This window comes from Salarias fasciatus, chromosome 16 (assembly GCF_902148845.1).
Source record: "Salarias fasciatus chromosome 16, fSalaFa1.1, whole genome shotgun sequence".
NCBI lineage: Eukaryota > Metazoa > Chordata > Actinopteri > Blenniiformes > Blenniidae > Salarias > Salarias fasciatus.
Window position 1 is genome coordinate 28,716,361 of NC_043760.1, and position 23,987 is coordinate 28,740,347.

General features: G+C 55.0%; 1 protein-coding gene across 1 annotated transcript; it reads left to right on the forward strand.

Annotated features, from left to right (window-relative positions):
- Positions 1-3,141: 3,141 nt before the first annotated feature.
- Positions 3,142-23,911, forward strand: zmym2 (zinc finger, MYM-type 2). Its single transcript, XM_030111574.1, is given in 26 exon segments — positions 3,142-3,216; positions 11,171-11,626; positions 11,628-11,870; positions 12,000-12,159; positions 12,595-12,749; positions 13,702-13,850; positions 13,937-14,099; positions 14,199-14,411; positions 14,509-14,659; positions 14,787-14,902; positions 15,212-15,334; positions 15,446-15,596; positions 15,738-15,910; positions 15,994-16,159; positions 16,236-16,264; positions 16,695-16,836; positions 16,931-17,052; positions 17,701-17,824; positions 17,962-18,120; positions 18,253-18,377; positions 18,466-18,643; positions 18,724-18,866; positions 19,773-19,887; positions 20,166-20,408; positions 20,595-20,733; positions 21,442-23,911. Coding segments are annotated over 25 exon segments (4,146 nt in total). The 5' UTR covers positions 3,142-3,216; positions 11,171-11,185; the 3' UTR covers positions 21,665-23,911.
- Positions 23,912-23,987: the final 76 nt, after the last annotated feature.

Sequence of the window (23,987 nt, forward strand, 5' to 3'; positions counted from 1 at the left end):
GACACTAAGGAACTTTTCAACCTTAATAAAACATTTTAATATCTTTTGTGATGATACATCGACTTACAACTAGTTGAATGACCCCTCTGTCACGGCCTGAGGGCGTCAGTATTGCTTTCACTTGGACTGAGCAGCTGTGAGGAGGGTGGTAGGAACCCTGCACACAAAAAACTCCAAATGTGCAGACTGCGTTACGGCATGCGTCACATCATGACATAACATCGTTTAGCCACCATTAGATTCATTACCTCGTCGCTATCCGTCCTTCACACAGCCACGGGAAAGAAATGTAGGCGAGTTCAGTCCCACAGCATGCCACCGGGAGCATCATTTTACAACGCCGAGTGCTAGTCCTCATGGGAACTGTAGTATTCATTCAGGCAAAACACTACCGCTTTTGTCCACTGGCGCTGCCAAAATCAAGGAAAACTGAAAGTTCCTTAGTGTTGCTTTAAGCTCCTCATCCACATTTATACACTGAGTTGAGGTCCGAGGGCCAGCTCCAGCTCCTGGGCCCCGGGGCCAGTCTTAAAACCAGGGGGGAACGGGCTTTCTCTGTGGTCAGCCCCAGACGTTGAAAGGTTTTTTTAGATAGTGCTGCCTAAATTGACTGGGTGTGGCAGTGCAGGACAGCCCTGCTGAGCCTGAATGGTACTGATCCAACTGAAGTGCTACTGGGTGAACCATCGGGCTAGGTGTAAGTCATATATTGCTGTTCCCAAACCTAGCTGGATCCTGCACCTTGTACCTGGTGTGTGAATGGGTGAATGCAGTATAAGTCGCTTTGGCCTCTACTCAGGCAGTGTGAAAGCTTTCTAAGTTCAGTCCATTTACCATGTGTACAACAACCTCAACATCGTGATGGCTACACTGTGATTGCGACTAATATCCCCCTCTTTCACACATATGTTGAGATGTCTTTTGTTCTGGATCCAGCCAGATTGGTGCTGAAATTGAAACTCTGGAGAGGAACGATTCACAGTATCACCAAAGTTGTCGCATAATGTTCAACGACACAAAACTGGAGAGAGTCAGAAAACCCAGGATCAGTCGGAGCTCAGCCAGACCAAGATGTGTGGAGAAAGAGGGAGGACGTACCTCAGAGGCTCCAAGAGGTGGGAACAGGCGCCACAGCTGAAGAGGGCGCGCTTCCTCATGGATGGTGCATCGAGAATATGTGAACAGTCTGTGAGTCCACAACAGTCCATGAGGTGGTTTTCTGATCTGTATAACTTTGCTTTACGTATAGATGAGACCGGTTGGCCCTGCGATGGAGTAGTGGGCTGTCCAGATGAACCCCGTCTGTATCCATCACATCAAGATGCATCCCAAACTTAAGATTGGACATTATTCTGTTATGTAGTGAGAATTAAACACAGTTATATACAGACTTTGGATTGTGTTTGAAAGAAGAGGACCACTCAGAAAATACATTTTTACGTAGGTTCGATCTACGTTAATCAAGAGCGCAGGTTAATCTAATCTTCACTTTTAACATATGTAAACAGCGTGGCTTGTTTTTTCAATATGACGTGTATTGACGTGGTAAATTGAACCTCTCTCCTCTGAGAAAACTGCTGTCTAAATGTTCATAGATTCAAACTGCAATATAAACATACAGTTTGGTCGCAGTACACACAGTGTGGGTCTTGAATTCACATCAACATTACTGAGTGTGTTTCTGTTGCTTCTTTACCATTTCTGGTATACTGTTCATTACCATTGTTGGTGTACTTGGATTCGTATGTTATCTGTTATCAATTGTAATGCCACCTTGTTTCAAATTTTTGTTATGTAGATCCAAATTAATGAATTATTAATCTCCATGTGTGTATATGCTACTATGGAAGTGAGAATTTTTTCCGATTACAATAAAGACAATCGGGGGTGGGATTAAATAAGTTTTCTTCCTACCACTCCCTTTCAGGCATAATTAAATCCTGTTACTTGGTTACTTGTTACATTGTTTATTGCTCCTGTGAATATGTTTCCTTTTCTTTGTGCATTATTGTATAGTAATTGCCTGAAACGAACGAATAAATAAAAAAATAAAAATAAAAATAAAAAAATGGCCGCTGAGAGGTGTGGTTCCTGACTGCATGCTGCGCTCCTCTGTGTGGAGTTTGCATGTTGTCCCTGTGCATGCAGGAGATTCGGTTTGAGGTACACCGAAGTGTGTCTGTTCTGCAGGTAAGGCTGAGAGTGTGTGTGGTTGTTTGCGTCTCTGTGTTCAGCCTGGGATGTGCTTCCTGCTCATGCTGCTGTTAGCTTAGCGACCAACTGGTAATTTACACAACAGAATCATTTTTTTTCAAAATTATTTTTATTTCTTGGATTTAACAAAAATACCCAAAATGGTAAAATATTCTAAAATGATGAGAAAAAAAATGGGAGAAGATTAAAAAAATACAAAAAACAAAAAAAAAAAAAAAACAAATAACTAAAAACAACACAGAAAAACTGATTAGAAAAGATATGAAAAGATTAAAAGGCTAAATTTCCTCCCTGTTAAGTAGTGTTTGCTTTGTTTCTTAATTCTGTCATGGTTAAGCCTTGCACATATGAATATGAATTTATTTATTATTCTGTCTTATTTGTTATTGAGCATTCTGTTTATTCTGTGTGGATCATTGCTTAAAGGAATTTTCCCCTTGGAAAATATTTGAAATCTGAATGTCAGAATTGATTGCAAAATGCTGAAACATAAGGATGAAACTGCTGGAATCAGGTAGAAAATCAGCTGGAAATATATTAAAATGTTTGCCATCCTTGGTTGTTACTAAACCTCCCTGAAAATACAGTTTTTGTACATATTTCCAAACCAGAGGCGGTGCCACCTGGCAGGGTTGGGGCCACCCTGCATGAAGAATCTCAGATGTGGAAGAAGATGATGGATGTAGTTAGTTGTGAGCGGGGTAGAGCATGGCTTTCCTTTATCTAAACACACCTAATGCAATAATGTCTTGTTTAACACATTTTTGGTGTTATTCAGAAATTTCTTCTGAGAAAAGCAAACACCCCCCCCCCCAATCCATCCACCCAGAAATGTCTGCGCACGACCCTGCGCGCCGTTTCGACTCTCTCTCACGCGTGAGTCATCCACTCAATAGACAATCTTTGCAGGCCAAGTGGAAAGTTGTGCGTTGTGCGCATGCGCTCCCCGGGATTAATGTCAAGGCACAAAAGTGGCGCTTCACCGCTTCGAGCTCTCCTCCGGTAAGCGAATTCCGCGCACCTCCCGCTTATTGCTCACTTCCACGCGTAATGGCGCAAAGTTTGGGGAACTTGTGCGGGCCGCCGGCCGCACTTCCCGGGGGTGTCGGGGGGGTCCCTGCGGTGGGGGAAGGGGAGGCTCGCGCGGGGCTCGTTAAACAGTTAAATTGGGATGGTTTCTCTCTCCCATCGCCGCCGCGGCCGCCGCCGCCTCTGGCCGCCCCGGTATTGTTCCGCTGGCTCCCTAATGGCGGCCGGAGAGGCAGCGCTGCTTTCCGCCGGGGGGGGGAGGGAGGTGTGCGGGGAGGGGGAGGAGGGGAGGGGGGGTCTGATGATAAAGGCTTCACACCTGGCTCTAGGGTAACGGTAACTCCACGCGGAGCCGCTCGTGAACGCGGCGCGGAGCCGCTGTTTACCAGCGCCGTGACACAAATAAAGGCAGTTCATGTGACACACACACACACACACACACACACGGGGGAAGAGGGCGCCCCTGGCGGCGGCCGGCCGCAGCTGCCACTGATTGCGCCAGGGTGGACTCCGTGCAGGGGTAACTTTCCAATTAAACCCCCCCGGCTCCCAGGTATCCTCCACGCCGGGCTCCTCCACCGGGACCGGCGGAGTGGCTGCGCGCCGCGCGCGCGTCTGGATGAGCCGTCCAGAAAGAGAGAGGCGCATTTGCAGGAGTTTAAAACACAGGCGCGCGCAGCTCTCTCGGCGTTTCTCCGCTCCTCGGTGCGGGTTTTCCTCTGCGGCTGCTCGTGTAAGTTGTGCACATTTTTTTTGTGGTATTTCAACAATGGCGCAGTGTGTGTCTGCTCTCCTCCCCTCGATCCGCCGCTAATCCAATGGCTGTTTGCGCCAGGAAGGGCAGGGGTGGGAACGGAACACCCTGAACCACGTTTCTCCGGGACCCGGAGCCGGAGCCGGGGCCGTGGCCCCTCCCGGGCCGTGGAGCCGCTCGGCTCCGGTACTCCGGCGCTCCGCCAGCCCCCTCTTTTTCCCTGCCAAAGTTTCGGACCTGCTAAGTTTATTTTTCCTGGAGAATAAACGAGGGGGGGGGGGGGGGGGGGGGGGGGGGGGTCTGCGCGGTAACCGGATCCGGCTGAGCCGGTCCGGTCCTAATGAAGGGCACGGCCGGAGGGGGGACTCCGGCGGCCCCGGGAAGCTCCGCGCCCCTCCTCTCACGGGGGCAGGCGGTAGTCTGCATGAGGCTGCCAGGTAACCGGATGGCTGCGCCTCCCCAGGACACCAGCCGGCTTTTTGGAGGGGGGGGGGCACGGAGGGGGGGCTGCGCAGTACGCATCACTTCTCAGTGACATAAGACTTATATAATGATCTCAGGCGTGTAAATTAAACATGTAATTAGTCGTTTGTCGTACCGGCGGCGTGTCTCCACCTGCTCACCCACCGGGGGGGGGGGGAGGGCCACCGGGGAGGGGGGGCACCACCGGTACCGGCGCCTCAACTGGGCTGCATGCGCTCTGGTCGCACCGGAAAGGTGGATGAGCTCCATGTGAGGGGGTCGGTGTGGCGCAGCCACTCAGTCCAGCTTCTGTGTGTGTGTGTGTGTGTATATGTGCGCGCGTGTGCGTGCGCGTGCACCTGGCGTTGGGAGCAGGGTTGCACGTCGGAGCTCATTAACGCCAGATCGTGGTTTTCCTCCGTGCACGTGGACGCAGGGCCTCTGCTCTGCATTGCAGTGTGGAGGAGTGAGGACCGGGCGCTTCTGCTCGGCTCTCCCCGGCCGGGGCTCTGGGGGTTCTGGACCCCGGGTTCTCTTTTCCGGGGGTTCTGGGCTCTGGGTTCTGGGTTCTGTCCTCTGGCAGTGGTTTTCTGTCGGCGTCTCCTCGGTTCGAGCCTCCGGCTGAAGACGCTCAGGAGCAGCGTCTTCAATGTCATTCTGGGTTTCTTGTACTTCCTGTCACATGATCGGATCCTCCAGCGGCTCCGGGGTTCCGCCAGGCGTCCTGCAGTGGGACATGTCCGCCCCTGACACGCTGCTCTGAGCTGGACACGGTTTGCTTTACCTTGAATTTAAAGGTCACACACACACACACACACACACACACACACACACACACACACTCTCTTCTCTACTTGGGCAGCAAGTAAACACGCATTCCTCAGTAACACACACACACCTGAAAATGTTTCAAATGTTTATGACAGAGGTGTCCAAGTTAAGGCCTGTGGGCCACAACTGGCCTGAAAGATACTCCAGTCCGGTCCACCAGAGAATGGGTTAAAAAATGGAAGAAAGTTGAAAAATGTTTTACATTTTTTTTTAAGATTAAAGATTCAACAGAGCCGAGAGCCCAGCTGATGGCAATTTTAAAGTCCAGTGATCAGCTTTGTCAGCGCCTTTTTCTACTGGTCAGAGGTCACTCCAGCTGACCTCCTGACCCTCCTTCAGAGGGTCAGAGGTCAGGTCCCACATTCTAGAGTGTTTCAAGCAGGAGCCAGAGGTCCAGACGGGCTGAAAGCCCCTCTGGTGAGTTCTCCTGAGAACAGGCTGATTCTGTGTCTGTCCTCTGTCCTCGTCTACTCCAGGACCCTCTCAGGGAGAAGAGCAGGGTTGCAGGTTGGGATCTTGGGGCGTCTGTTTACCTTGATCCTCTGGTTATTTAGTGCAGTTTGTGTTTATGGTGTTCTTTTGTACACACGAACAGTTTCATGGTTTGAACCTGAGATTCTGCAGAGACTGAGATCTGGGCTGGATTTACACCGTTTGAGCTGGAGATAGTGAGTCAGACCTGGCAACCCGGGAGACAATGTGGCTTCCTGGTACCGAGCGCTCATGTTTGTGGTGGGTTTGTTGCTGAGGCTCAGAAACACTGCAGTGTAACCAGTTTGAACCAGAATCATTCTCCTGGAGATGGACAGTTGAAAATGTAGTGTGAATGTTATTAACGCCGCGTTTCCCCTGACGGGACCGGCTGTGCTGACTCCTGGGGACCGGTACTGGTCAGAGTCGGGAGCGGTTGTTCAGTGGAAATGCTCTAAAATGCAAGTCGCGTCGAGCCGGTACCGTCGGTCGGAAGACGGCGTTAGCTTGGTCGCATGTGCTGTCGGTTACTACCCACTGGCTATCGCTAGCTCCTGCCAACGCTAGCTCCTGCTAACTGCAGCGCGAGCTGTGCCGGTGGCTCCACCTCCAGAGGGCGGGGCTGCTTCCAGTGGGCGGGGCTATCGCCCTGCATGCCGTCATGAAGGGAGGCTGTCTGAACGGCCTGTTTGGGCACACGGTCAGTTCGGTCAGTTCTTCTGTACATTGAATAAATTTCCAGGGGAAGTAAACAAAGCCGGTCCTGTCTTTGTGTGATCTTGAAAGCTGCTGGATTTTACATCTTGATAGTTTTCGAGAGGAAGCATCACCAGTTATAGAAAGACATGTCCTAGTTTGCAGCCATGTGATGCGTCCTGGGGACGGCAGGGTCGCCCGCCGGACGCCGCCGCTCCTCAGAGACCGGCTGGAATCTGCGGCGCCGGAGTCCGGCGGCGTTCCTGAAACGACGCGTTGGAATAGATTTGAATCCTGATGGTTCTGTTATGATGCAATATTGAAAAGTGGCGTTGAAGCTGCTGCTCCTCGCTGTGGGACCAAAATGGCCACCGCAGTGACAGGAGGAGCCGGCCCCCTCTGGGGCGGCTCTGGATCTGTGCTCCGGTGCTGTGAGGCCGCCCTGTCCCGGGGGGCTGTCGGGACGCGTCCTGGGCCGGAGACAGCCAGCTGCAGCTGCAGCCGTCAGCAGAGACGTGATGTATGTCCCATAGCCACCACCAGGAGGAGGCGTTGATGGAAAGCACACACACACACACACACACACACACCCTTCCAGCAGCGTCTGGTCCTGAACCTGCTCTCTCATCCAACTGGAGCTCGTCGGATCGGTGTGACTCTGAAGCAGCGAGTTTCTCTTCACACCGAGAGCCTCGCGTCTGGAGTCCGCCTTACCTACTTTAATATCGTGAAATGATGGCAAACCCAACAGCACCCAGATCACAGACACAGAATCTGTGGTGGTGGTGGTGGTGGTCCTTTCTGTTGCCTTGGCAACCAGGGTGTAGCTTCACCAGTTGCCAGGGGCAACAGGAGAGTCGCTGTGTGAAGCAGACTCGGGCAAGAGGCAGCTCGCGGGCCACACAGGGCCGTCTGCATCCTCCTCTGTATAAGAATTTCAACGATCCAACCAATCGGTGGTCCACCAATTCTGGAAATACAGGAATTGAACTCGCATTCGGCCAGATATCGGCGGTGCTGCTGGTTTTGTAACCTCACATACCGCCGGCTCATTTAATCTGCACAGCTGTCATAATCTGTCCCGCTTGATGGGCTCAGTGCGAGTCTGGCCCCTCGGTGGGGAAGAGAAACACGCCGGGGCCCTCGGTGATGGAGGGTGGGGGCTGAGGCTGGGCGGAGCACAGCAGGATGAAGGGAAGAGACGTGAGGAGGAGGTGGAGGAGGGGAACGCCGCTCCGTTGCTGGGCAGGCACGTAGCAGCTCCTCCGTGTCTGTTCACCCTCCCAGCCGTCACTCCTGCTGCCACAACACTCCACTGTGTCTCCATCCAGCCTCCATCCGCCCCCATCCACCCCCCTCCCACCCTCCACCCAGCCTCCACCCAGCCTCCATCCAGCCTCCACCCAGCCTCAGCCCCCACCCTCCATCCAGCTTCCATCCACCCCCATCTACCTTCCTCCCACCCTCCACCCACCCTCCATCCAGCCTCCACCCACCCTCCATCCAGCCTCCACCCAGCCTCAGCCCCCACCCTCCATCCAGCTTCCATCCACCCCCATCTACCCTCCACCCAGCCTCCATCCACCCTCCTCCCAGCCTCCATCCAGCCTCCATCCAGCCTCCATCCAGCCTCCACCCAGCCCCTCCACCCAGCCTCCATCCAGCCTCCATCCAGCCTCCACCCAGCCTCCATCCAGCCTCCACCCAGCCTCAGCCCCCACCCTCCATCCAGCTTCCATCCACCCCATCTACCCTCCCACCCAGCCTCCATCCCCCATCTACCCTCCACCCACCCTCCATCCAGCCTCCACCCCCCCTCCACCCAGCCTCCATCCAGCCTCCCCAGCCTCCACCCACCCTCCATCCAGCCTCCACCCAGCGTCCATCCACCCTCCTCCCACCCCCCACCCAGCCTCCATCCAGCCTCCACCCAGCCTCCACCCAGCCTCCACCCAGCCTCCGTCCAGCCCCGCCCCTGATCTCCAGCACCTTTTGCAGCAGTGTTTAAGAAGCAGAGGCTTTTAGAGTTTTGGAGATGTTTCCTGTTTATGGCCGAACACTCACCTGGCAGGTTAGCTCGTCTGACCCTGGTGACCGAGGTGCATTAGGACGTTTTCCACCTGATCCATGTCAGCATGAGGAGGAGCTGGGCTGATCGAGACGGCGATCAGTCGATGGAATCATGTGATCTTTAAAGCTTTGGTGTCTAGCAGAGCTACCAGCTACGCTCATCGATCAGACACGGCGGCTGTCCGACGACAGCATGAAGACTCAGTGAAACGTGGCTGGAACTGTCCTCAGCAGAGCCAGAAGCAGAGCTGGAAGACTTAACCCCACAGAAAAGCAGCCCGGCGGTCATGTGACTGTCTGCGTTACATTAGCATCCGCAGCTAGCTGGGATATGTGGAGGCTACAGAGCTAACGAACTACTGGACTCAATACAGACGCCGTGATCACTACTGGAGGCCGACGAAACATGGAGCTCAGGAAGCCAATGCTAAGCTAAACGGATGAACTGAAACAGCCCAGTGAGAGGAGGGGTGCAGTGCAGGGTGGCGGGCTGACTGGCAGAGGGTGGAGTTCTTCAGTAATGACGACTGCTGGTCTAAGGACTTTAAAGAATGTGTTTCAAGAAATAGCAAGAAATACACCTTAGAAGCAATTCTTCCCTGTTAGCATTCATCCTTTCATCAGAGTAAGCAGCGTTTCATGTTTTGATGGCCTGTTAGCCTGTTAGCCTGTTAGCATGGTGCTATGCTTTAAATCATGGTGAATATTGCACTGAAGCTTTATGTGGTGAAATATCGTGAACCAGAATCATAATATGGGTATTCTATTCTATTCTATTGTATTCTACTCTCTTCTATACCTGCCAGAAAAACGGCCGTTTGCTCGTTCCCTAAACCCGTCCGTCCCCGGCGGACCTACAGCCTGGACACAGACGAGGGCCGTGGAGACGCAGCTCGGCTGTGTTCGTCGTGTTTTAGAGAAGTATGTTGTAATGCAGCATTTCAGAAACTGAGAATGTTGCAGCAGCAGCTACCGTCCCTCAATAATCAGCTTGTAGTGGCAGTGAAACGTGGAAGAATCTCCTCTGTCATTCAGGACTCATACTGGGGTCTCGGACGTTCCCGGCCGCCCTGCTGGTCCCGGCCTCCAGGTGTTCAGATTCTCACCGGTTCCCCTCTGAGATCGCCTAGTATCATCTCCCATCAGCCATCACCAGCCTCACTGTCCGTCCTGAGGAGCAGCAGCCCTGCAGTATGATGCTGCCTCCACCGTGTTTCGCAGTGGGGACGGTGGTGTGTTCAGGGTCTTGTGGAGTGTTTTGTTTTTCCACCACACAGCATTTTAACGTTTAGTTTCCTGAATCATTTTCCTGCTGCTTCACAGTCGTGCAGCACGTTGCGTTGTTCTGTGTTATGAAATCTGTTTACATCTGTGGTTGTAGTGTGACCAAATGTGGAAAAGGTCAGGGGGCTCTGAATACCCTGGCGAGCCGGTGGTGAATCGCTTCAGGAAGTGGTCTGAGTGGAGACGTATCGAGACCTGTTCCACTGCCCACTGGACTCGTCACTGGCGTTTTAAAGATATACTTTACCACCAGGTGGAAGCGGGGCCTCAGGCTGGGACCACACTGGAGCACCTGCGGTAAAGTGGTCTCAGACAGTGGAGGGGTACCTCTGGCTGTACCAGTACCCCGAGCGAGAGGAGAGGTCGGCAGGTGACCTCTGTGCTGCTGGTGTCTTGTGTTATGAACCTGATTAAAGTGTTTTGTACGTCTGTGGGAGGTCGGCGCAGATTAAAACCAGGAGGCCTGGACGGACTGTTATGTCTGAGGTACGAGATCCAGACTGAAACTTGATGTTTGTCGACGTCCTGAAAACGCACAGAACCCATCAGTGTATCAACATTAACATCTTCAGACGGCTGGAGGTCTGGCTGTTCTCCACAGGCCTTCAGTCTCTGGACAGTTGTTTCTCAGTCAGGTGAAATTTAAAGGGGACGTGTTCTGCTTTTTCCACTTTGTGAAGAGTTTCTTATAGTAGTATGTGTTGCCTTAGCCTCTGAACGTAGGATGAATTTGGGGCGAACACACTTAAATAGTTTGTTTTTTGGGCTTCTGAGAACGATGTGACGTGACTGAAAACTAGCATAATATGTCCCCTTTAAAGGAACCGGTCAAAGGGCTGCCATCTAAACATCAAGGTTAAACTGTAATTTTATAAAATATCTGATATTTTGTTCATATCAGGCATCTCATGTTGGTTCAGTGTGACTGAAAACCAGGAGAAAGTCACCTCTAAAGCTCGCTTTTACTCACAACTTCATCATATATTTGGAGATTAAATTCAGGTTTTAAAGACTGTGTTTAAAAGAGCTCCAGAGTGGATGACGTTAACGTCTTATTGGCGGCGGTTTGTGCCTTCCTGTGTGGACAGGAGGACAGCGGGGGTCAGGGGTCAGAAAGGCCGGTGTCCTCACGAAGCAGTTTAGGTTTGAGGTGACTGGATGCAGTCCTGCTCCTCAGAACCAGACTGGACGGAGGACTGAACCCGGAGTTTCTCTTCTGAGCTGTGAGCCCCGCCCTGAGGGCGACGCAGAGCAGGTGGTGGTGACGTCTCCACCGGGCGGGCGGGGGTGGGCGGGACGTCTCCGTCCTCTGGGGACACCTGGGCCACCTGTTCAGCTGCCCTTTGTCTGTCTGTCCAGGTGGACGCCTCAGTGATGGACGGGGAGTCGGAACCCAGCCCTGTCGTGGCGGAGGAGGCAGGGGAGCGGGTGGAGCCCATGGAAGCCACTCCCTCCCCCCAGCAGCAGGCCACGCCTCCCTCCAGGGAGCCCGGGGAGCCCGTTTCCATGGTAACAGAAGATGAAACCACAAAGGAGAGCGGCGTGGAGGATAACGACGACGACGTGGTCCTGGTCGGGGAGGAGGAGGCCCCCCAGCCACCTGCCACGGACACGCCCAGCACAGACTGCACGGAGCCGGCCGCCGCCGCCACGGCGCCGCCCGAAGCAGACATGTCCGCGGCGGAGACGCCTCCCAAGAGCCCCGCTTCTCCCCTGTCTTCCAGCGCGGCCGCGGCGCCCCCGAAGCCCCCCAGCGCGGCGGCAGAGCCCATCGTCATCGACGACGAGGAGGACTCCGAGCAGAGGGACGCGTCCCCCCCCCTCGCCGGCGCCCCCCGCCGGCTCGTCGGCGTCGCACTCCCCAGCCGCCCTGAGCAGCACGGAGCCGGACTCGGAGATCAGGATCGCCAGCGTGACCACGCTGGGCCCCGGCGGGCAGAAGGGGGGCGCCGCCGTCTCTGCAGTGGCCACGCCGCCGCACCCGGCGGACGTCCAGGCAGACATGAACCTGATGATCACCTCCGTCACCTCGCTGCAGGCGGAGGCGGCGGCTTCGCCGGTGAGTCTCGCTCTGGACGCCGTCTCCTTCAGCAGCTGAAGTTAGTCAGTGCAGGTTTCACAGCCTAACGCTGGTGTGTGTGTGTGTGTGTGTGCGTGCGTGTGTGTGTGTGTGTGTGTGTGCGTGCAGGTGGGTGAAGGCCAGGCAGAGGAGAACGGCCTGCAGATCAGCAGTGCGTTCAGCCTGAATCCAGACAACCCATCTGGTCGGCCCACCGCCTCCTTCAACCCTGGGCGGGGCCCGGGCCCCCTGGTACAGAACGGAGACACGGGGACACACAACAGAACAGGTGAGAGGAGACGTCGCCTCTCTGGCTGGTCTCCCTCTTTACCTCCAGTGCTTTATGTCCTTTATTGCTTCACCGTGAAGTTTCCATTTATTCGGTGATCTGGCTCTTTATTCTTCCTTTTCTTCTTAATTCATCGTCGGATTTCAGATTCAGATCCATCCTTCCTGAATCGGTTCAGGATGAGGTGCAGTCATTCTGCTGATCACATTATAGCCAGTTTTCAGCATTTGGCCTTGAATCTTTTTCGTTCGTGGCTCTGAAACGCTCCGGTCTGATTTGGAACAGACCTCCTCTCCCCCTATACCCTCGTTTATCTGAAAACAGGAACGCAGACCGATAATCCGGACCGTCTTATTGTGACAGGAGTGTAGGGAATTCAGAGATCCTGACCTGAACGCAGCAATGTGCCTCACTCCGACTGTCCTCTGCTTTCAGATTCCTGGATCTCTCAGTCCGCTTCAGTTCCTCGCAACCAAAAACAGAGCGGCGTGGACTCGCCGTCCCCGGCCACCTCGCTCCCCAAACCCGCGGGCCAGTCTTCCTCGTCCACGTCGTCCTCGGGCTCCCAGCCGCAGCCCCGGACAGTCAAGGTCGCCAGCGCCGCCCTGCCGCTTCCTCTGCTCGCTCTCATGTAAAATGAATGGCTGCGGCGCTGCAGCTGAAGCTGGACGGGAAGCGTGAGCCCCAGCAGAAGCAGTCCGCAGACTCCGGTCTGCTTCATGTCATGAAGCGTCTCCGCGGGGATTTTCTTCCATCGGCGCCAGTCGAATTTTAACAGCTAAAAGAGGAGCGACATGTTGACCCAAATTCCAGATCTAGTCCTTGAGATGGAGTTCCAGTCTCCACATCGATAATGACAGAAAGCAGAGATCAGAGGGGAGGCGCTGCTGGATGCTGCCGTCCCGTTTACACAGCAGCGTTTCAGCTGAAAACACAGCGGCTCTGTTACTGCTTCACAGCAGGTCTGAGTTTATATGGCAACACTCTGAAAACGGTGTCCAACATTGATCAATACACACATTAACAATGGAGAACATGGAGACCAACACACTCTAAAAATGTCTTGGTTTTCTCTGAGACGCTGCTGTGTAAACAGGGTTAAGTGTTCAGGTTAACCAGGGCCCTGCTTTGCTTTACAGATGGGTCAAGCTGAAGATGCTCGGATGTTGCTTCTTGATTTGCTGCAGTTTTTTACCAGCCTGTGGTCTGGATCAGCAGGGGCCTCCAGACTCTGAACTTTGAACTTGTCAAAATTAGACTTGCACTTTTCAAAGAAACCTCTAAAGTGACACCTTGCTCGGTTCTGGGCGGATCTGAAACGACTGAGGGTCGCTCTTTAAGGTTCCTGCTTGTGGCGTGTTTCTCTCTGTGGGCGGAAGTGATGGTTTCTAAGAGAATCAGGCCCAAAACTACTGTTTCAGCTGAGCGCGGGCCTGTTGGACTGTTCCTGTGTTAGCAGCAGCAGGACGATGATGATGATGATGATGATGATGGTGATGGTTTGAAGGCGTTGTACTGAAGTCTGGTCTCTCGTCGCTGCAGGTAACCTGTGCTAATTGTAAGAAGCCTCTAAAGAAAGGCCAGACGGCCTACCAGCGCAAAGGCTCCACCCACCTCTTCTGCTCCACCACCTGTCTCTCCGCCTTCTCACACAAGCCCGCCCCCAAGAAGAGCTGCACCATGTGCAAGAAGTCAGTCCGTCTCCTCGGGACCGTCCGTCCTCCGTCCTGACGAGGCGGGGCTCGTTGACCCCGGCTGTGTGTCCTGTGTGTTTCAGAGACATCACCAACATGAAGGGGACCATCGTGGCCCAGGTGGACTCCAGCGAGTCCTTCCAGGAGTTCTGCAGCACCGGCTGCTTAGGCGCGTACGAGAACAAGCAGAACCCGCCCAAGTCGGGCCTCAAGACCAAATGCACGGTCTGCGGCAAGCTGACGGAGGTCAGTGCGTGCTTCCCATCTCCGTCCTCCGTCCTCTCCAGAACCACATCACCTCCTCACACCTCCTCGCCTCCTCTGCTTTCCCGCCCTGGCCTCCAGATCCGGCACGAGGTCAGCTTCAAGAACGTGACTCATAAGATCTGCAGCGACACGTGCTTCAACGTGTACCGCCGCGCCAACGGGCTGATCATGAACTGCTGCGAGCAGTGCGGCGACTACCTGCCCAGCCGCGCCTCGGCCAACCACTTCGTGCTGGTGGACGGCCAGCAGAAACGCTTCTGCTGCCAGAACTGCATCAAGGAGTTCCGACAGGTAGCGGGCGGCGAGCGCAGCGCCCGGCGTCAGCCACCTGCCGCCGCTCTCTTTGTAGTTTGACATCTTTTCTCTCCTCGTTTCCGTTTTGTCACAGGCCAACAGCAAACTGGCGACCTGCCTGACCTGCAAGACGTTCATCAAGACGGGCGAGGTTCTCCACAGCCTGGGCGCCGCCGGCGTCATGAGCTCCTACTGCTCCGTCAGCTGCATGAACAAGGGCAAGCTGGTGTCCGCCCCCTTCCTCAGTGAGTCCCCGGAGACGCGTAGCATGCACGAAACGGACGCCCAGGCAGTCCTTCTAGACTCAGATTGAGCCACCGGATTTCCCATGAGTCCTCGCGGTTTGTGGTAACGCTCATTGACTGTGTGCAGACGCAGAGCCCACCTGCCACTTCTGCAAGAGGAACTCCTTACCGCAGTACCAGGCCACGCTGCCAGAGGGCAACATCCTCAACTTCTGCAGCTCGCAGTGCGTTACCAAGTTTCAGGTAGGGACTCGCTCGGTATTCAGACCAGGGCAGACATGTTAAGTCCCAGCCTGCATTCGTGATGTCTGTGACATCTGAGGGAAACGCCGTGCAGCCGAGAACAGCCACACATTTCAGACTTACCTTACCTGCAAACATTCCCCCACTGGCTCCGTTCACACCCAGTGATTTAAGGCCAGAAAAAAGAGCAAATAGTCGGATAAACACAGACTTCCCCGTTCACATGAAGACAGAGAGCCGTCGCTGTGTGTGTGTGTGTGCGCCAGCCTGGCGGTGTGTGTGACGCCGTGTGAACCTCCTCTCCTGCAGAACGCCACGCTCCAGCCAGCCACCAACGGACAGACCCCCGTCTCCACCGCCAACACCGTCCAGCTCAAATGCAACTACTGTCGAGGAGCGTTCAGCCTGAAGCCCGAGACTCTGGAGTGGGAGGTGGGCGGAGTTCCACGACGAGAGCGCACGTCTTCACCATTCACCGACGGCTCGGCGCAGAGAGAGAGAGATTCACCGTGTGTGTGTGTGTGTGTGTGTGTGTGTGTTCAGGATAAGGTCTACCAGTTCTGCAGTAAGACGTGCTGCGAGGACTACAAGAAGCTGCACTGCATCGTGACGTTCTGCGAGTACTGCCAGGAGGAGAAGACGCTGCATGAGATGGTCAACGTGTCGGGGGTCAAGAGGCCGTTCTGCAGCGAAGGTGCAGATCTCACCGTCTGAACCGCGGTCTCTCCACGTCCTCAGAGCGTGTATTGTCTTCTTGTTTGCATTTCTGTGGTTATTCTGCCGTTCCGTCTGATGTGTGTGTGTGTGTGTTTGTGTGTGTGTTCGCTGCCTCCAGGCTGCAAGCTGCTGTTCAAGCAGGACTTCATCAAGCGTCTGGGCCTGAAGTGTGTGAGCTGCAACCACTGCAGCCAGCTGTGCAAGCGGGGCGTGACGCGGCAGCTGGGCGGCTTGACCCGCGACTTCTGCGGCGACGCCTGCGCCAAGAAGTTCCACGACTGGTACTACAAGGTGCGCTGGAGAACCGGGACGCCTCGGCGCCGGCCGGACCGCCGCGCGTCGCCGCTCTGACCCGCCCTGTCTGTGGCCCCCAGGCGGCGCGGTGCGACTGCTGCAAGGTGCAGGGCAACCTGACGGAGTCGGTGATGTGGAGGGCGGAGATGAAGCAGTTCTGCGACCAGGAGTGTCTCCTCAAGTTCTACTGCCAGCAGAACGAGCCCATCATGGTGACGCAGAAGGGCCCCGAGAACAGCAGCCTGGGTACGCTGTGTGTGTATCAGTGTGTGTGTGTGTCGTCCAGAGCTAAGGATGTGACGCTTTTCATCTCCTCTCACAGGGTTTGAGGTGCAGGCAGCCAAAATGGGGGTAAGTGAATGAAAACACTGATGTGGTCGAAGTGGATTTATTCTGTTCCTTCCTGCAGAATCAGCTTCTCTACAGGTGACGTCTCCACTGATTCTTTTATTCAGTGAGCAGCGTCGATAACGTCACAGTCATTAAACTTTAGCAGAGACAATCAAATGTCCATCCTACATATATATGTGATGTTTAACGAGACGAGACTTGATTCGTCCCACGTGGGACATTCAGGATCTATTTCTGTGTAGATTCATCAGAGCCTCTTTATTCCCTGATGATGTTTATCTCTTTGTCGCCCAACACTCCATATTATTGTCAACCTGTTCACATTTCAGCGCTGTTATTTCAGAATCTTTGAACATGGCGTTGTGTCGCAGCTCTTTGTTCGGTTTCATTTGGAGACGGAAGGAAAAGTGACGGACCGTTCTCGTCTCAGATGGTGAACCAGAGCACGGCGCCGTTCGCCGCCGGAGGCTTGGTGCGAGACGTGAAGAACAAGGCGGTGCTCTGCAAGCCGCTCACGCTGACCAAGGCCACCTACTGCAAGCCCCACATGCAGAGCAAGCTGCTGCAGACGGGTAGGAGCCGGACGCCGGGCCCCGGGCCCCGGACGCCGGGCCCCGACCATCGGCGCTGCAGTCCCCGAATGAACGGCTGGCTTTGTGTCTCTAGATGTGGACGACGGCGTGAAGAGGGAGTTCGTCCCGGTGCCCATCCCCGTGCCTGTCTTCATCCCCGTGCCCATGAACATGTACTCCCAGGTCACCCCCACCCCGGCCCCCCTGCCCGTGCCGGTAAGACCTCCGGTCGTCATGGATCTCGGTGTTATTGACGGACCCCAGGCCAAGTTCAGTCAGCTGACCGTCTGAACACAAACTCCAGGACTCGGGGACGGCCTGGAAAAAAGCTGAAACGGAGCGTCTTTCAGTTTTACTGACTGTTTTCCACTGCCGCCGTCTTGGCCTCACTCCGCTCGCTTCTCTTTGGCCGGCGTTGGCCAGGGAGCAGTGGTTCTCCATGGTGGAGGACATTTGACTCCGCCCCCGCCACGTGACGCAAAAGCTACAAAAACAAATCTGCACCACCGTACCAGGGCACCATTATGTCACCGTACCACTGCATCAACTGTTCCGCTGCACCACCGTTCCAGGGCACCACCATATCACTGCACCAACCGTACAGCTGTGCCACTGCACCACGACACCACATTACTACTGCAGCACCACGCCACTGCACCATTATCCCGCCGTACCGCTGTGCCATCATACCACGGCACATCTGCTTCTTAAAGACCACGAGCAAGAAAAGACGGGAGGCAGTGGAAAAGAAACGTTTCTGTGATAAGATGTGCTGCGGTTCAAACCCCCCCAGGCCAGACCGGACCTCCCTTCTCCGTGGAAGAGGTTTTGGTGGTTTGGTGACTCTGCTGGTGCTGCTTGCAGGTTCCGGTGCCTGTCTTCCTGCCCACCAGCCTGCAGGGGGCAGAGCAGCTCCTCCAGACCATCAGTGAGCTGAAGGACCAGCTGGAGGCCGACCAGGTGTGTGTGGACGAGCAGCAGAAGCCAGGTGAGAGAACACACACCAGGCCCGGGTCGGCCCTCACACACCAGGTTCCTCCTGTTGAGACCTGTGTGCAGAAGCTTTAAGGAATAGTCTCCAAAGCGCTGCTGGGACGGTGACTGACGAATCCGGCTCTCCTGCAGACGTGAAGCCGGTGAAGGTGAAGAAGGAGGCGGAGCTTCAGAAGCCCCCCGGCGGCAGCAGCCCAGAGAAGGAGGAGGAGGAGGAGGATGAGGAAGAGGAGGAGGAGGAGGAGGAGAAGTATGAGCCCGACCTGGACCTGGAGGCAGACTTCCCCCAAGGTGAACACCTCTGCACGGGTGATTGGAGGCGGAGCCGGTTCCCAGCCGGCGGGCTGGTCTTAATGATGTGGCTCTGAAGTGGTCCGCCGCTGCTGGAATCAGTGACTGGACATGTCTTCCTCCCCGTCTCAGCCTCGGAACCGGTCCCAGCTCTGGAGGGGATGGACGAAGACCTGGGCTTCTCCCTGCCTCCAGTCCTCGCAGAGGAGAAGGAGGACCTGCAGGACTCGGCTCCTCAGCCCAAACCCCGGAAGCAGGTGTGTGTCACCGAGCGCCCGGCCGGACCCTGGTCCCTGGAGGACCCAGGCCAACCGGTAATCCATGTCATGCTTCTGTGTGCTTCAGGGAAGCAAGCGGCAGGCCGTCGAGGACTCGTCCCCGTCCTCCCCCCCGTCCAGGAAGCCGTCGGAGGGCCGGTCTCTGCCTCTCAGAGCCCGGTACGGCGTCAACGCCTGGAGGCGCTGGGCCCTGTCTCCCTCCGGCCAGACGCAGGACGCCACGGCGAAGGACGGCTGCTCGGCGGGTCGGCGCTCGTTCCACCGTGAGCCGGTTAACGTGGGGGGGCGTCGATCCGAGCTGACTGCCGCCGTTCTCCTCCCGCAGCCCGGCCCAGGTCCAGCCTGCTGTCGCTGAGTCCCGGGGAGCTGAACGCCGCCCTGGCCAGGTTCGTCCGGGAGGTGTGCCGGCCCAGCGGCGAGCGCTACTCTCCGGACAGCGTCCTCTACCTCTGCCTGGGGATCCAGCAGGTTGGTGCCGCTGCTGAAGATCTGTGGATGAGAGCAGTTTAGTGGGAGACACAGGTCAGAGGTCAGCGGCCAGAATGTGCAGAAACCCACCTGTGCTGGAGACACAGCAGTCCGAGGCCTTGGCTCATATATATAACATCAGGCTTCAAATGTTCTATTAACAACTAATCCAAGCATTTGGCCAGATGTGCTAGTTTTAATGTAAAGTCTAGTCTTGCCAAGTTTGATGTTTACACTCACAGATGTTTAAACTCAACATCTGTGTGAGTGTAGGAAAAGTAAAACTCCCCGTCTGCTTCGTTTTAATCTCACATCGAAAGTCACGAAAGGGAAAAGTGGCCGATTGTTGAAGAAATGGACAGAGATCTGAGTGAGCGCTCCTCGGCGCCCCCTTCCTGTAGTCAGTCGGGAGGTAGGAACTAAAGTTGGAGTGAGTGTTTGCAGAGGGAGCGGTTAGAGCGGTGCGCAGAGAGTCGCTCCTCCCTCACATGTGAGCAGCAGCAGCAGCAGCAGCAGCAGCATGGCTGCAGCGGAGAGCTCAGGAATGTTCCGGGTCTTCTGCCGGGGGATTTCTCTGTCAGAACCATGTAAGACCAGCCTGTCCGTCTGGATTCATCCTGTTTGTGTGAAGTTCACCGGTTGGAATGTGTTTCAGGCTTTTTTCTGAGCGGGGGAGTGGGGGTTGGGGGTTGGGCCGCGTGTTTCCTCTCCTGAAGCTGCTGCTCGAGGTTTCGGTGTTTCTGTGTCCGGTGATTATAACATTTGCTGTTCACATCCTGAAGAGCAGTGATGATCATTTCAATATGAGGACACTGAAGCCTGGACTCTCCGCTCCGCAGCAGAACCGAGCAGGACCAGCAGGACCAGCAGGACCGAGCGCGCCTTAATCACTTTCAATGTTTCCAGCATCTACATGCCAAAGGCCGGACGGATGACCTGTTCAGCGACCCGTGCTACCAGCAGTTTGGAGAGGAGCTGGACAGGGTCCTGAAGAACTGGCAGCCCAGCGTGCTTCCTGACGGTGAGTCCAGAACCCCACGGCTCCCTCACCCCCCTCATCGGATTAATGAGTGTTGAATGTCTTTGCTTTGTCTGCCTGGGAGCCGCGGCCACATGTCTGCAGCCTCATGCAGCCGCTTCCTGCTCCTGCAGCCAATAGAAATGTTGGGTTCTTAGCCCCGCCCCCCATTGTGATGCATGTGGCCTCATGGGACGGCAGAGCCGCTCCAGATCTCTGCAGGGACACGTGGGGGTGGGGGGGGGGAGGCGGTGCTGACGGAACGCTGTTGCTGTGTCCAGGCTCCCTGTGGGGTCGGGTGGAGGAGCAGAGCCTGTGGAGCAGCCGGCAGCTGGGGGAGCAGAGCCCCGCCGCCCTGCTGCGCTCCCTGGTCTACCTGAACACCAAATACTTCGGCCTGCGCACCGTGGAGCAGCACCTCCGCCTCTCCTTCGCCAACGTGTACGGCCCCGACACCGTCCATCCTGTCACCAAGGAGACCACAGTCTGCATCCGCGTGCCTTCCATCACTCAGGACCACCACGGTAGGCCGCACTCCTCCCAGACCACAACACCATGCCTCAGCTCTGTGCTCTTGTGCTCAGCGCTGCCCCCTGCTGTGAGCAGTGCTCCTGATCTGCAGCTTTAATGGGCTTGTTGTTCTTTAAAAACGGTGTTTATGTGGCGTCTCCAGGCGGCTGACTGTTCGATGTCTGTTTTTTGTCCTCCAGAGCAAACGGTGTCTGGAAAAAGAAAACGTAGCTCAGAGGACATGGGTCGGGACGCCGACGAGGACTCGGGCGGCTCGGATGGACCCTGCCGGGTCCGGAAGCACGAGTGTCACCTCTATGAGCTCTACAGATCTAAGTGGTGAGTTCTGAGCCGACCAGCAGCTGGACTGGTTTCAGGATCTTGAAGTTTCCCCTCATGTTCCTTTATACTCGATCCCAGCTCCGAAGTAACTTCTTAAAGCCAGTTTATGCTAATGAAGATGAGGGGACATGTTTCTCATCAGTCTATTGCAACGACTATGGAGGATTACTTCAACATGACGTCCGTTTAATGAGACTTTCTGGAGGAAAGTACCGTCAAATGTTTAGAAAATAGAATAGAATAAAATTGATTGCTCTTAAGAAATGTTAAAAAAAAAAAATCTTTTTCTCTGCTTGGGGGACTGGCCAGATTGGAGCCTCTTGCAGGCCGGTTTTGGCCCTCGGGCCTTATGTTTGACACCCCGGTTTGAGCAGTGACCCTGTAGAAGCTGAGCCTCCCTTCCTCGGTTCGGTTGTTGAAAGTCCGCTGATTAAAACTCTTTGCTGTTCACATCCTGAAACACGGTGTTGACCTGTGAAAGATGAGGACTGGAGCCGGCCGGAGGCGCAGGAGGAGGGGCTGCAGGAGGCTCCTCCCCCTGAGGAGCAGGAGGCTCCTCCCCCTGAGGAGCAGGAGGCTCCTCCCCCTGAGGAGCAGGAAACTCACACTGAAACCTTGTCTTCTTTCTCCTTCACTCTCCTCCCCGCCTCTCCCTCTCTCCTGTGGTCGTTTGTCTTTCTGTCCCCCCCCCCCCCCCCCCCCCAGCCCGCCCTCGTTGCGAGAACACCTGGACGTCTTCTACGTCCAGCCGGACCCGGGCTGCAGCCTGGACGACCCGCTGTGGTTCAGCTCCTCGCCGCTGGAGCAGCAGATCCTGGAGAGTCTGCTCATCAGGGTCCTCCTGGTCAGGGACATTCACACAGAGAAGCACCTGGAGGACGAGGAGGAGGGGGAGGGGGAGGGGGGCGGAGCCATCGGGGGGCAGTAGCAGGAGGACAGGTTGTCTTCTAGGGCTCTGATCGGTCTTCATGGTCTGCTGTGTCCTCCTGGTGAGAGACGTCCATAACAGACAGCGGACCGCGACAAATTGTCCACTTCTGCCTCAAAGCAAATTTTCCTGGACTCAAACACTCTGCTAAGCCACGGGGAGGACAGGAGTGAGGGACACAGGAGGACAAGCTGTAGTTCTTACAGTCAAATCAGGTAGAAGACAGTCGGTCCTCACAGCACGACCGTTCTGAGACGCTTCGACTTTATTCAGTGCAGACATGTTTAGAGACGGAGAACTGGCTGAGGAGACGGGGGGGGGAGGGGGCAGGATGCCGACCATAAAGGAGGGAAGTAGGAGGAGCTGCTGCTGCTGCTGGGTGGACACAGCAGAGCAGGCTGCTCACATTAAATAACGTCTCACAACTTCCACCTGTTTGGTCACATCAGATCTCAGCGGTTCAGTTTGCTCCAGAGTCTCCCTCTGAACACCTGATACGACGGTTTCCCCGGGTGATTAAAACGGCGTTCTGAACATCAGGGCCTCTACCTCACTGTCAGACTCTTCCGTTCGGCAACGTTCAGCTTCGTTTGGACCCGCTTGGTTTGGAAAATGTTCTCGTTTGTTGGGAAAAACAACTAAATGGCAGACGATGAAGCAGAAGCTCCTGGTTTGACTGTTTCGCCTAATAAGCCCAGTTCCAGTTGGTTTCAGTCAGCTCCGGGTGGTGTGAGCATGCCCCCCCCCCCCCCAGCAGACAGACCAACCCTCCTGCTGCACTCTTCAGACTCCCTCTTTGTTCTGGAACAGGCGCCTTTGAGTAGAAGGACCAGTCTGTCCCAGCAGGGTTCTGGTCTGGGGCCTGAGCCCGGGTCTCCTGCAGAGGCTCCCGTCCCGGTCGTCTCTCCCTCCAGCCGCCGTGTCCTCCCTCGTCTCCTCAGCCTGGGCTGCTTCCATCCCCTCCCACCACGTCGCTCACCGCTCTTCCTCTCAGGCAAACCGGCACCGCGGACCGGACCGGACCGGACTGGCCCGGCCGCGGCGCCGGGGAATCCTACCTACCAACATGCTGCATTTCTTTCTAGGACTGTAGGGAACCGTCACTCATGCGATGTAGCATTACAGCGTCCTCAGCCTGCTCGGAGCTTCGGAGTGTAAATATCATGGACTTGATCCGGCACAGGGGGGCGCTGCAGGAACCTCCAGCTCCAGACGCTCCTCCTCAGAAGCCTTTTTTAACACGGCCCAGTATTTATTTCTCAATCAGTTGGACTGTCTGTCATGTCTGGATTTTTAAGGGTGTCCATTCCTTCATCCACTGAACCCTGCACCTCTTTAATCTGTGAAGAAACCCAAAACTGCATGAAGGATGTGGATCAGTTTCACTCGTCTTCTGTCCCTTTCCTCTTTTTTGTTGAGTCCTGCTCCTGTCCCGTCTTTTTTTGTCACTTCAGCCTCATTTAGTTGACAAACCCAGCAGTGCCGGGCGTCCTCTACCGTCTGAGCTGTTGAAGGTTGCTGCCACTACAAACTGCAAAAACAAAGGTTTTTTTTTTTTTTATGAATTAAGCTTCTGTTCTGAGTTACACCATCCGTTATTTTCTAATTTATCCCTTTGTTTACTCTGAGTTTCATTTGAGTTTGTCGCCTGTGATTAAAGTTTTGTCAAATTAAAGTTAAGTGAGGATTTGTTTTCTACTTTCTCCCGTCTGCTGGAGACGAGGAGAATATTCAGAGTGAACTTTAACTTTCCAAGTGTGTGTTTCCACCGTCAGTCCTCGTAAACTGTCTGAAATGCTGCTGCCCGTCAAACGTTGACTTTGACTCCCACGAACGCAACTAATGTCTCAGAAGTTCTCAGTTGAAGCGCTCCCTCGGTGCACAGGCCACATGACGACTCTCCAGCGCGGTGAACCAGGTCAGGGAATTCACGTCCAGAGGTTTATTTTATCTAGAGAGGTCTTTCTCTTATTTTGTACGCCCGATTGCATTTAAGCGCCTGAAGCTGCAGCGTGAGGTTTCAGGAGCAAGCCGTAGTGGATCTAGTTGGACGCCTGGAGCCAAAACACCGTTTTCCTGCTGGACTCGGAGGCGGCGGCCGGCGCTGTGGTCGGCTGCGACGCCTAATGTGAATGTGCCTATCTGTATATACTGAAAGTGAGTGACTGTGACTCGAGTCTGATGCCATGTGTGTGGGCTGATGTGCTGACAGTCATGTTCAATAAACAACTTCATTTTCTAACCGGACTCCTTCATGATGCACATTTGTTTGTGGAAAACTTGGACACCGAAGCGACGGTTCAGTTCACTGAAATAGTTCTCA